Here is a 13,703-nt window from a genome sequence, read left to right on the forward strand (position 1 = left end):
TGTTACCACACAGACTGGCCTGGCCACCTTGCCCGTGCCCGAAAACCAAACAAAACAATACCTGCTCTAAGCTTGATTACTTTTCCCCCATTTAGGGGCAACATGATGACTGCTTGAAATGCTTGAATGAACTGTTTAGAATTTAAGCAGAAAATCCCCTGAAATTTGGGGGAAGGCAAAAGGAAGAGGGAAAGAGGGCAACATGCAGGCAGGCATTCAGGATGTACGCATGTAAAACAGGGCAAATCTGTAACCACATTTTTCTGTGTTACAGCTGATGGGTTTTAAGACTGAACTGCTGTGCAGAACTTGCTGTTAGATTCTCCCTGAACGGTGTGTGACAGTGAGGAGAGCACTGGCTTAAAGGTGACTGAAATTACTCAGCTAACACGACACATAATGTCACACTGCTACAGCAGGCAGGGGCAGTCAGGGCGGAGCTGGGGGGCTGTCCCAGACTGTCTCTCAGGGTCTCACTGAGACAGAGACCCTTTCACATTGGGACTCCATGGTGATAACTCTCATTTCCAGTGTATCCGGAACTAAAGGGATGCAAGAGGACAGAGTAATCCACAACGAACGAGAATAGGTGAAATAAAAAAAAATGCATCACGCATAAATAGCTGTTGTGCAAAGGGGACATTTTCTTATTTATGAGAAGGAAGAGCCAGCCAGCCTGGACTGCACCTGCCTGAGGCACACTGTGAGAACATTATGTGTTGGGTGGTTAGCCTGCTGACTGATAGGGCTGTTAACTTCATTCATAAACCTCCAAGGAGGCTGGTGCATATCCCACAATGCCTTGCATGAAGGGCGGAAAATGCTGTATGGCTCAACCATTAACTGACTGTTTCTGTGGAGGTAGAGAATGGACAAAAACACGCTCTCCATCCCTATGGGCACTTGCTGAGAGCACTATGATGGAGACCACTGGCGATGCTCACAGGGGGCAGATTTTCATATCAGAGCAGAAGTTCCAGGCAATCCAAACACTAGTGCCCATCTTTTGTTACTGCACGCAGAGCATTGTGGGATATGTGTCCATTCTTCCCTGAGAAGGTTCTGAGCCCCGGTGACCACCAGACTAGCGGTGAGTAAATCCTAAAATGGACGCCTCTTCTCTCTTCATTTTACTTCCCATCCACTCCCAGCTCACAGCCCACACCGACATGTGTCTAAGCAGAACACCAGCACTCACTAATGGAGTGTTTCTCAATCCTACTCCTAGAGCCCCCCTGTCCTGCATATATTCTATCCTTGCTCCAAACATGCTCTTGATTAAATCAGGTGTGCTCAGCTAATCAAAAGTGCCACTGATGAGTTCAGTCAGGTAGGTAGAGCAGGGAAAGATGGAAAACGTACAGAGCAGGGGGCCCCAGGAGCAGGATTGAGAATCAGTGCACTAAATGTACTGCATTACACAGAGATCTATCTCAGTAGTAAATGCACACAGAAAGAACACCAGCTTCTTTTATAAGCAGCATACAGAAGACTGAGGCTGGTCTGGCAATGTCCCCATGAAGACCTGTGCTTTCATCTGCTGATGAGGTCAAAGGTCAGATACACAAGGCACTGAGGACGGGGCAGGAGGTGAGGGAACAGGCACAGCAGGAGTGACAGGGTCGGGGAGAGGAAGCTACGAAGCTAAAGGCGGAGAGCAGTCTACGAGGCTAATGAGTCAAACCTTCGAGCCACGCACAGCTGCCCAGGACGGAGGAGCAGTCCTCTTCCAGCTGCTGTTTGGGTGGGTCAAAGGTTTTGACTTGGTGTGAGCCTTAAATCTAACCATAACTACCTGTCTATGCACTAATTGCTCTTCATAGACAATAAAACTACATTCCCCATGAGCATGCAGGGATGTCAGAGGTCAGAACACATCAGGAAGCATTAGTTTCTAACTAAGAGGGCAGCAAAAACGGGGTAGTAAGCCAGTGTTAGTGAGGTCCAAACGTTTCTGTACCTGCTTTGCTTTGAGAGACTGTAACTTAAACTGCTTAGAGAAAGAGAAGGAGAGAGACAGGAGGAGAACATTAGGAAACATGCACAAGTTTCTACCGTGAAGCTCTGGGGAAGAAGACCAAACAGCAGCTGCATTCAACTGTGGAAACTCTTATAATAATAATTCCAAACCTTTTCTGTTTATATGTAGCATTTGCTAACAGAGGCAAACAGCTTGAAAGCATAGCGTGTGCGGAGCACCATTTGACATCAGTTCATTTCGTCAGAGAGTCTGTAGGTCATTGCGCAGCCTTGTGCATTTTTTGGAATAGGAGAAAAGCACAAATTCAAACATCTCTTTGACATTAAAGTGAGGGCCTTCACATTCTTTGATGAACCTCATTCTGAAAATGATTTGAGTGTGAGCTGTTCAACATAACCCCCATGAGTGCAGCATTTTGGCAGAAACCAGACTCACAATCAATCAATCTAAAGGAGAGACAGAGAGACAGGAAGAGGTCTCTCACGCAAACAGCGAGTTCCATTCTGAGAAATACTCAAGAAGAACTGTCACATACAAAAAGATGCTTCTGCAAATAGATTAGCCTATATATACAGGGAGGTGTGAGGAGAAGTGAAAGATAAAGAGAGCAGAGAACAGACTGACCATGTCTCCGCCCCTGCTCTGATGGAGCAGTCTCTCCGCAGTCTCTCTGTCTCTCCTTCATCTGAGACACCCGAATATGACCCTCTCATTTTCCCTTTAGAAAACAAACACTGCAGCCTAACGCTACCACACTATTGCAGTAACGTTATGAGAACGTTGTGACACGGCTTGACACCACACACATGGGTTACCAGGGTTACCATGGATAGGTAAAGGAGGGCCCTGATTGGCTGCCTTTTTGTCTTTAGTATCCTGGCGCAAGCCGGGAAGGAGCAGCACTGGGGTTGAAGGAGCTAAGCCAGAAAATATACCCAATGGCTGGAGTCGGTCAGAACGAGCAAGCCAATCAAATGTAAAAATAACAGCCAATAGCATTCATAGGAGGGAAGCTTGGCACACAGTCAGCAGACCTGACAGTGGCAAACCAAGGGAAGATTCAGGCTCATCTCCACTCAGAGCTGCTGCGTTTCTCCTCCAGGCCACACAACCCTGCACAACTCCTCATTTCAAGAGAACAGCATCTGAGATATCAGTCACTCCCCATAACAAGAAAAGAACCATTAGACACTATTAAAAATGGTTTGTATGAACACTAGTGACAACTGTTACAAACTCCGGCAATTAATGTTACAGTAATCCTAACACTTGTAAGTATGTGTACGCACAAATATGCAAATTCAATTGCACAAGAACTGTGAGGGTTAAATAAAACAATAAGACATTTTGAAACTCAAAAAGATGGAAAAAATCTGAAAAACTCTCAATGACTACATAGGATAATGTTTTCACAATGTTACCATAACCTCACAACCTTGCCATAATGTCACTGGAACATTATGAGAAGGTTATGCATTACATCTGGCCAGGATACTGCTGCTAAACAATCTAGACCAATCACATTTAATCACTGAGAGTTCTATACTTACGAGTGCACTGCTGGGATCCCTGGGAAACGCGGTTTTAAAGGATGGGCGTGGCAGGGCATGATGGGCGATGCCAACATACTGCTTTGGCAGCTGATAAACATGGTGGGGAAAGTATGGCTATGGAAGGGAATTCAGGAGAAAGGAAACACATTCAGGAAATAAAATAAAACACAAACACAGGGGATCAAATGCAAAACAGCTGCAGGCACAAGGGCTTTATGCACACACACACACACACGCACACACACACACACACACACACACACACACACACACACACACCCACACACACACACACACACACACACACACACACACACACACACACACACACACACATACCACACACACACACGCATCCACCCACACACACGCATCCACCCACACACACACACACACACACACACCATTCTGTTTAGGTTCAGAGCAGGGGAAGGCCAAAATCAAAAATGGGAACTCAAACAAACATAACATGAGAAAAAGGCAGGTTCACAATGTGTTTAAATAAAGAGATGCGGGGTGAAGCTACAGCTGTACCTAATGCCGCTGTTCAGCAGCAGCTCTCCCTTTATGCTGCATCGCCAGCACAGTCAGTGTGGCCCCTCTCTTTAAAGGACAGTCCTCTTCAAAACTACACTGCTCATATGAGTGTGCTGTAGATGTAATAGCTGTTGAATCTGGAGAAACGTTCTGGGTATTACTGTTCATGTCTTCTGTGACTCGTGAAATTTAATGTAAAAGGTTGATTGCTCACTGAGAGAGAGACGCCCGTCATTCACTGCCTACAGCACACAGCTCTGCCCCAGTGAAACAGCAGCTGAACCAGGACAGCTCCAGTAATATGCAGGAGTCTCCCAACTGCCCAGGGGCACAGAGCACTTACCCTGCTGTAAAAGGCCTAGAGAGAGGTACAGAAGACTCACCCTGCTACAGAAAGCCTATAGCAACGTATAGAAGACTCACCCTGCTGTAGAAGACCTAGAGAGAGGTATAGAAGACTGACCCTGCTGTAGAAGGCCTATAGCAACGTATAGAAGACTCACCCTGCTGTAGAAGGCCTAGAGAGAGGTATAGAAGACTCACGCTTCAGCAGGACTACACACAGATATAGAAGACTCACCCTGCTTTAGGACTACAAAGAGGCACAGAAGACTCACCTGCTGCAGAAGAATTACAGAAAAGTTTAGAAGATTCACCCTGTTGTAGAAAGGGTAGAGAGGGACTCACCCTGTTGTAGAAGGGGTGCTGTGGACCCGTCATGCCGCTGTAGTAGCTGCTTGGGGGTTGGGGCGACACCACTCCCGGGGGGTTGAAGGGGCCGGTGAAGGAGGCGGTGGGCGAGCAGGCCGAGGAGTGCTGGCTGAAGACCGAGGGGGCGCGGGGCGGGGCTTCCTGCAGAGGCAGCGTGGGATAGGTCACACCTCCAATGTGCACCTGCTCTCTGGCCGCACGCACATCTGAAGGAGAAAGAAAACACAGACACAAGATTTCACCAGTGGAGTATTACTGAAACGGTTGGCAGATCTTTAATATGCAGAGAAGGAAAAACCTGAATCTATCCTTAAACATTTACTTTTGGTATAAAGGTATGTATATATAAATATATAAATGTATGTATATATAATATATAAATATATGCTAAGTACCCTAAATCTATCCTTACACCTGTACCCTGACTATACAGGGTTGGGGGTCTCTGTTCTCACCAGCGATGATCTCGCGCAGTTTGGGGTCCAGGTTGACGGTGCAGGGCAGGAAGGTCTTGATATCCCGCGCCGCGAGGACAGGGGTCCGGGAGGACAGGAAGACCTCGAAACTGCGCACGTCCCCGTCTATCTCCAGCAGCGGCTCCACGTCTTTGGTGGTCGGGATGTTCTTCGATATCCTAGCAGGATGCAAAATCTTTTAACAATGCAGGAGGAGAATCAACTTTTCCTATCGTCTTCAGACATCTGCTGATTGTGGCCTTGTGATGGACCATGGAATGTTATTAACTGCTCTCCAGAAATGCTGCAGCCACTTCTGAGATGTATAAATGTTTAATATGGATGGGTGGGGACAGTGTGGAAAAAATCACCACTCGCTACTGAGGAATTTTCCAAGGACAACATACAACGTGCACTCAGACCCAATGCCCGTCATCCAGCACTGTGACATCAATCCTTTGTGTTCTTCTGGTTCAGAAAAGGCTGGTGAATCAGACGTGTGCAGGGATACTGATCAGGTACAGAGTCTGTCTACATTATTCTTCTCCTCCTATACTGGATTAGAAATGAAACTCTGGCCCCATCTCACTCTGCCAGATGTTTTGTCCTTTGATAAAATAATGGATTTAGACATACGTTATGAGGGCTTCCAATGACCATTAGACAATATTACGAGTTTACGGGAAGCTGAAATTACTGAAAAACATTAACGAAACCAAAGAATACAGAATGTGCACAAATTCCTCACTCAGAGTTAAAGACAAAGCACACTGTGGTTGGAGTCAATCTGGGCCTTAGTCACATAAAGCAAACAATGCCGCAGCCAACGGGCTGCCAGCTAAAGTAGCGTTTAAATGCACTGTAGCCCATCCATGCGAGATACATACAACCACGCGAGAGTGGTGAGCCGCAGAATCAGACCTCAGATCATTATGTCTCTTGCCAAAGTGATTCATGAACTCAAAAAACCCATTTTGATGTGGATTTTTAAAATGTTAGCTTCATGAGGAGGCTGGAACACTCTCACTCTCAGTCCTCATAGCAAACGCCAACTGACGGATTCTTTGCAGATCAGGTAACTGTAATAAGAGCAACAAAAATGGGAGTCTAACTATTCCCTTTTGAAAAGTAGATGTTTTTAACATAAACTCTTTGAAAATACTGCAGACATTAAGCCTGGGTCAAGATAGTACTATGGGAGTTCTTCTCCATGCTGTAATCCACCCTTGCAGATACGTTTGACTTGACTGCAGTATAGTGCACTGCTCTAACACCGAGCTGCCCCCTGCTCGGATTTAAACACCTACAGCTACCTGGGACAGAGTCCGATTCTCCCTGCACTCTCCCGCCTCCATCCCTGGATTCAGGCATCTGACTGCATGTACACCTTGTATGGACAGCTGACATTACAGTCTCCACGAGCCTCGGTGCTCTGCAGTGTCTAATGGTTAATCCATCTCCTCATCAGTAAAAGGACAAAGAAGCTCTTAATAAACCAGGAATGATAGAAACAGCGCCCCCTTCCATCAAAAGTTGTGTCAGCCCACAAAGTTCCGACGTCAGTGATAATCTGCCAAAACATAGTGTTACCATGGCCAAGCAAATATGTTTTCAGTTATAAGGCTTGCTTTTTATCTACTTTAAATGTTGGTAATTTAGAAACAAATTTTACTGTAATGATTTCTTCATAATAAAAGTGCCATTATTTTTTCCTTTGGACCGACGATAAAAACATTTTCTTTTCCAATTCTTGTGCGTTGACATGAGGCCACAGTATAAACCTATAATTGTTTTTCGGCCGGAGGACGCCAGCTCCGTTCCCCCTAACGTTCCCATGTAAACAGGGGGAAAAATGTGGAATAATGTGGACCAGACCAGGCAAATAAAACCCAGCGGCTCTAACAGGCTCTGATGAATGGCCTTCGATTTGGGGGATTCAGCCTCATGTGTTTGACTGAAACCACTTCCCCCCAAACCGCCGGGAACCTGAGGTGAACTCGGACGCGAGCAGCTACGGTCCGCAAGGGGTGAAATTCCAATAAAGCTGCAAGTGAAGGGCGCTATCTGAGGGTGGCAGTGCAGCATGGTGCTAAGGAGCAGCCCTCACAACCAAAAGGTTGTGGGTTCGATTCCCTGCTGTGGCACCGCTGCTGTATCCTTGGACAAGGTACTTAACCCAGAAATGCCTCTAAATATTCAACCATATAAATGGGTAACATGTAAGAAACTGTAACCTATGTAAGTCGCTTTGGATAAGAGTGTCTGCTATATAACAATGTAATGCATCTGGCATACGCTTCTGTATATATTCTTTCCCCGCTGAATACAGTACTGAGCACTTAAAATGTACACTGTACCAGCATGATCGCAACACTGACAGGATATGCTCTCTGCTCCACGGCAGCAGACTGGACACTCAGCTGGGATTTACGGACTCTGGTGTCAGTATGATGGAGGACGTATCAGATGCAGCCGTCATCCCTTCTTTGATGTAACTATTTATCCACGTCTGCTGTTATAAAGCGCACCTGCTTATGATCGCGCGGATCGGTGCGCGTGTTATCTGTGTAACTGCTGTGGAAATCCTACAGGAGCGCAGCCTGGGGGAACAGCTCCGGAGAATGATGTACTGCAGAGGGGTGTAAATCACACACAGACGCTGCAGAAACAATGACCCCCTTCCTTTAGGGAGATAAAGAGACACGTTTCTGCATTAGGCTGCTTTCAATTGTACGTGAGGCACTTCAGGTACAAATCAAACTCAGAGTAGAGGAAGAAGGCTGGTATCAAGCACACAGAGCAGAGGCCAGGCTGAGGGGTCCTGTAAGGCTGGGTAAGAAAGTCCCAGAAGAAGCTTCAAATTGTGCAACAGATGAGCAAACTCACAGGGGCGTGGGGTTCATGGTCCCTCTTTGGGATTGGGCCTCTTCAATGACTGATGTAAACCCCATCCGGACAGGCCGGCAGGATGAACCGATCTGACCCCCTTTTGGATGGACTGAACTGACCTCAATCTAAGGGAACTGATTAGACCAATTACTCCACTGAGGGCTTACAATAATAGAACAGCTCTAATTTCTACTACTGTGAAATTAACCAGCATCCAGATTCACTGGGCTTCACAGATGCCAAAGACTTCCCTATGCTCTAGTATCCTTTTTACGTACAGTCTCTACCGTCTCTGGAGACAGCACAGGCTTTAGTCACTCCTACACACCTACAAGGTGATGGCAGCTGGACTGTAACCTGTCTTGAAGTATCTAAAGAGTAGAGGGCTTTTAGCGTTATTGCAGTACTGGAGCGCTAAAAGTGGAAAGAAAACAGGAAGCCGGTCAAGAGATCCTGACTTTAGGGCAGACGAATGAAGAGTTACCCTGTGAATCAGCACAGACCCTTTCAATGAATGTGCACTGCTTACCAATGGGCACAGCCAACATTTAAGGGCCAAAAACAGACAAATGTGAGACCAGTACAACAGCTGGATATCAAACACACCCTGACCCTGTGCAGTGAGACACAACCAGAGACCCTGTGCAGTGAGACACAGCCACAGACCCTGTGTAGAGAGACACAGCCAGAGACCCTGTGCAGAGATACAGCCAGAGACCCTGTGCAGAGAGACACAGCCAGAGACCCTGACCCTGTGCCCTGTGAGGGAGTTCCTTCTGCAGAAGTTCTGCCAGCAAACCCTTTCTAAACTAACAGAGGAAGCGTTCGGGGTGCAGTGGTGAGGACAGCAGGGAGAGACGTCTGTATGTGGAGAAGTCTTCTGATCCACCACCTCCTAACTGTAGCTTCTGAAGTGACGGGATTCAAGGGAATTTCCACACAAAAAACAGAGGGTTCCACAGGGACTTCCGGAAGGGAAACCACATGTAGAACAGCCTGAGTCCTGCATCCAGCCCCCTATCAGACAGAGCCTGGAGATCCGTCTTATCATGAGGAAGAGCTTTACACGCTTTCTGGGCCAACAGGCCACAGGCACTCTGCCCTCCTAGCAGAGGACATTCACTCCAGACAGATCTCTGTTGTGTTTTTGAGGAGTCAATTGAGAGAGAAAAGCAGAGAAGAGCATTTTCTCTGTTAAGAGGTAAATCAGACTCAAGATTGTGATGTTGTGCCTCACCTTAATAACCTTGTGCCTGAACGAAACAGAGACTTGCCATTCAAGGACACAAAAAATAAAAAGTATTGGTTGAAAAACACTAACCCTTATTGTAAGAATCTTATTAGCACTTCACAAAGAATGGATTTCACACTAATATGCTCTAAAAAAGCCTTTTCATTTCAACATATAATTATGACTAAATGGCAATAATGGCACTAATTAAACTAATCCCAAACAGTGTGTCAGCTTCAGCACTTCAGAGCAGAGCCTAATCATCTCAAATTGCTTTCCATGTACTGATTTCAGCTGTCATTAGTTAAAAATGTTTTAGAATACTGAAAAATAGCTTTCGAAATAACCCACTTTTGAAAGAATTTTGGAGAGCGTGTTGTTCAGAAAGGAACACAGCTGTCTGGCTCAGGCCACAGCATGAGAAAGTGAGTGAAGAGGCTTGTTTTCAGAATGCTGGAATCCACAAAATGAAACACCTGAGTTCCTCAGAATCTGCACTGCGTTTGCGGTTCCCACAAAGGCAGTGGTTTCCTTTTCTGGTAACGCACTGACAGACCGGCAGTGTGTAACACACAGACACACGCACAGACACATACACACAGTTAACATACAGACTCGGATTACATCAGAATGGGTTGTCGGTGACTAACAGTAAAAGTAGATAATGTGAGTGTACAGTTCCGAAAGCCTTAGGAATGCTTATACTGACCCTGATCACCTGTGTGTCCCATTAGCTAGCAGCAGCACGCTAAGCTTCAAACTGAAGCAAGCACAAGAAAATGTTCTCACACTCAGAGGTCTTATGAAAATGCACAGCAGCGTGACGCAGTAGTAAGGACCAAGGCGTGTAACTAAAAGGTTGCTGGTTCAATTTCCTACCTAACCCAGAATTGCCTCAGTAAATATCCATATAACGTGTTTTGATAAGTAATGACCTTAAAAACAGTCAGACAGCCGTGTGGAGAACTGTCCATCAGTGTTAGAGAAGCGAAGCTGTCAGAGACCCCCTTCACTCAGGGTGACCCCACCTTTCGTAGATGGTCTTGAGTGTGGCCTGGTCGGGGATTCCGTCTGTCTCCTCCAGGAACAGAATCAGCCAGGACGTCCTGTACGGCCACTGCTCCGTCAGGTTGATCCAGGACGCCAGGCGGTCCCAGTTAAACGTGATCTGATTGGCCCTCAGCAGTCGGCCTGAAAGAGGGGGCATGGGGGCTTGACTCCAGAGTTAGCAATAGCTAAAAGCTAACAACATCCAAATAAACTACCTACCCATAAGCATACTAGGCCCTCTACTCCTGCTCATTGGCTTGGTCTCATCACTGCTGAGGCCTGACTTAGCTCTGCCAGTGGCACAGCTAGCAGTGGCAGTGAGTTCCTGTACATGATCCTGTCACTGCTGTTAGTCTACAGAAGGAAACGTGTTCATATCACTGCTGTTACGTTACAGGCTAGCAGGACCAGCAGGCCACAGGTACGAGCTCCTGTCTGGCTGTGGATCCCTGCAGGAAGTGGAGGCGTGGGGGGACGGTCACCTGTGACAGACACGATGTTCAACAGCCTGCGCATGGTCTGGGGGCTGATGTCACTGAACCAGTCCTCGGTGACCAGCAGCTTGGACAGGTCGAAGGACATCTGCCTCGTCACCGTCCTCTGCATCTGTCTGCGGCGGTACGTGTCCTGAGGAGAGCGCGGCCACCGGACGGAGTCAGCGCACACACAAGCAACCTATTCATCATCCATCCAACCATCCATACATCATCAATCAACCCGTACATTCATCCAACCAACCATCCATACATTATCAATCGATCAATCAATCCATCAACCCATACATTCATCCATCTGTCCATCCATACATTCATCAATCAATCAATCCATCAACCCATACATTCATCCATCCAACCATCCATCCATACATCATCAATCAATCAATCCATCAGGTCCTACTAACAATATGATTGACAAGCAGAAGATAAAGGACCAAGGATGAAGCGTGAGATTAAACCATGATGAAGGTCTGGGCTGCAGTGGAAAAGAGAGAATACCCAGAGATGACTCCATAGAGCTGCCTGACACAGCTGTGTAGCTTAACTGCAACGTCTCTTTCACCATTTTGCTAACATTGTCATACGTGACTGTGCTCCCTAGTCATGTGGCTTATGGCAAATTGATCACCTTATTGGATTAAAGTGAGAATCTGCATAATGCTGATGCAGGAAACACAATAAGAGCCCAGGGGGCAGGATCTTCACTGGGGGGGGGGGGGCATTCAGCTCCCTTTGAAGCCTCAGTGCCTGTCCTGCTAGGGGCTATTAAGATCTCAAACAAGTTCCACATGGTCATCAATGGTCACTAATTGATTTGATCATGTGAGGCTTTGTCCTTGTCACGGTAGCAGAGAGGAGTAGCAGGAGGAGTCTGAGCTGGAGGGAGAAGGGGACGGGGGGGACAGGAGCGGACAGGAGGCGCGGTGCGGCGTGGTGGAGTGCAGCCCTCACCCGTCGGTTGAGCGCGGTCTTGCTGCCGAACTTGGTCAGCTCCCCGAGGCTGTGCTGGGAGAGCTTCCTGTCCAAATCTTCATGCCACCCTGGAGAGAGAGACAGGAAACGGGGAAAGAGAGTGGAGGGAGGGATGGAGAGAGCGGGGGTGTGGAGGGAGGGATGGAGACAGCAGGGGTGTGGAGGGAGGGATGGGGAGAGGGATGGGGAGAGCAGGGGTGTGGAGGGAGGGATGGATTCAAACATGAAACCTCTGTTGCTCTGGTGCAGAAAAACCTTTGGTTGCATTGTAGAAGTACAATGCAGTACAACATAAAGTAAGGCATTTGTAATACACTGGGTATGATAGATGAGAGGGAGGGAGAGGGAGAGAGAGAGAAGGAGAGAGACAGAGAGAGAGAGAAGGACAGAGAGGGAGAGAGGGATATTCAGGGAAGGAGAGTACCCTCGGAGTTGGCCACGTCCCCGTTGGCGGGCGCGGGCGTGGGGGCGGGGGCGGGGGCGCACATCTTGCGGGCGCTGCTCAGGCCTCTGCTGTTGAGGAAGACGGGCAGATGCACGATGTTGCGCATGTAGTCATGCCCGTTGATGTTGGAGTCGCGCAGCACACTGTTCAGGTTCTGGTTGATGGCCTTGATGATGATGTGGGGGTCACTGGCGAAGATGGCGATGAAAGGGCCTTTGGAGAACAGTACCCTCACCTGGTGGGCGAGGGGAACAGCAGGGCAGAGCCCACACGAACACACACACACACACACGCACACACGCGCACACGCGCACACGCGCACACACGCGCACACGCACACACGCACACACACACACACACACACACACACGCACACACACACACGCACACACACGCACACACGCACACACACGCACACACACGCACACACACACACACACACACACACACACACATTAAACACATTAAACAGAGGAACAATATAACCAAAGGGCACACAGGCCCATTCTATAATAACAGCAGAAAGTGGAAAGTTCACTGGTGATACCCATTTAATACCAATTTAAAGCACACACATAGGAGAGAAGACTAGTTAAAAAGAAATCTTGGTTCAGGAACCCTCTCTCAGGTGCTCCGGATCATTACCTGGGACACTGCATACACAGGTAAGAAAACTGGCAGATCTGCACACAACAGTAACCTCCTTCAAAGCTACCCCCTCCACAGGTTAGGTCCCTAACCCTAACCTGGCCAGCACATCTGCGGACCACATTGCTGGTACTACAGCTATTGCAAGACAGCTTTGAGGAGCTTCCCGTACCTGCCAGGGACACGAGACCCCCTGACCACGTGAGGACTCTGATCTCTCCCACACAGTGCCGTACAGCAGAGAGCAGCTCAAAGCCAGCTAGCTTCTGTTTATGTTGCATTTATGTTGTTCGCCTAATGCATTTCGCCGTCTGTCCCTTTCATGTTTATTGCGTCTTGTAGGAGTCTCATCATCCTATTACCAAAGTTTAAGCATTCAAAAGTGGTAAACCATTTTCAGAAAAATCTAATTTCGCCATTTCTATCAAACGTCTAGACAAGTAGCTCTAAATGTGAAAGAGATGTCAATACCACCCCACAAAAGGTCCTTTCAGTGGGTTTCAGAGAGACTTGCTCACAGAGAGGATTAAATTAGTGCCAGGAAGGTCACCAATTCAAGAGAGTCATTTTCTCCTCATAATTCAATCTGGCAATAGGAAATTCTATTCATCCCATGGAAGAAGAAACTAAACTCCATGTATCCTTGTACAGAGAGATGATATCTTATGAGAGGTCTACTTAATTTTGAGACGATTCTGGTAAGTGTCATTTTTGAGATGACATGAACCTTCTGA

General features: G+C 47.4%; 1 protein-coding gene across 4 annotated transcripts in view; it reads right to left on the bottom strand.

Annotated features, from left to right (window-relative positions):
• LOC118791810 (kinase D-interacting substrate of 220 kDa B) overlaps positions 1–13,703 on the bottom strand; it is a 32,280-nt gene that overhangs the window by 4,068 nt on the left and 14,509 nt on the right. For 2 of the 4 annotated variants that reach the window (XM_036549272.1, XM_036549273.1), the window contains exons 19-26: positions 12,301–12,556; positions 11,856–11,944; positions 10,890–11,034; positions 10,386–10,548; positions 5,238–5,416; positions 4,759–4,988; positions 3,532–3,648; positions 1,961–1,990 (exon numbers count right to left, since the gene is read on the bottom strand). In XM_036549272.1, coding sequence (XP_036405165.1) covers positions 1,961–1,990; positions 3,532–3,648; positions 4,759–4,988; positions 5,238–5,416; positions 10,386–10,548; positions 10,890–11,034; positions 11,856–11,944; positions 12,301–12,556 — 1,209 coding nt within the window. The remainder of the gene's footprint in view (positions 1–1,960; positions 1,991–3,531; positions 3,649–4,758; positions 4,989–5,237; positions 5,417–10,385; positions 10,549–10,889; positions 11,035–11,855; positions 11,945–12,300; positions 12,557–13,703) is intronic. The other 2 variants (XM_036549274.1, XM_036549275.1) reach the window with 2 other exon arrangements.

The sequence above is a fragment of the Megalops cyprinoides genome, chromosome 17, assembly GCF_013368585.1.
Source record: "Megalops cyprinoides isolate fMegCyp1 chromosome 17, fMegCyp1.pri, whole genome shotgun sequence".
In the NCBI taxonomy this organism is placed as follows: Eukaryota; Metazoa; Chordata; class Actinopteri; order Elopiformes; family Megalopidae; genus Megalops; species Megalops cyprinoides.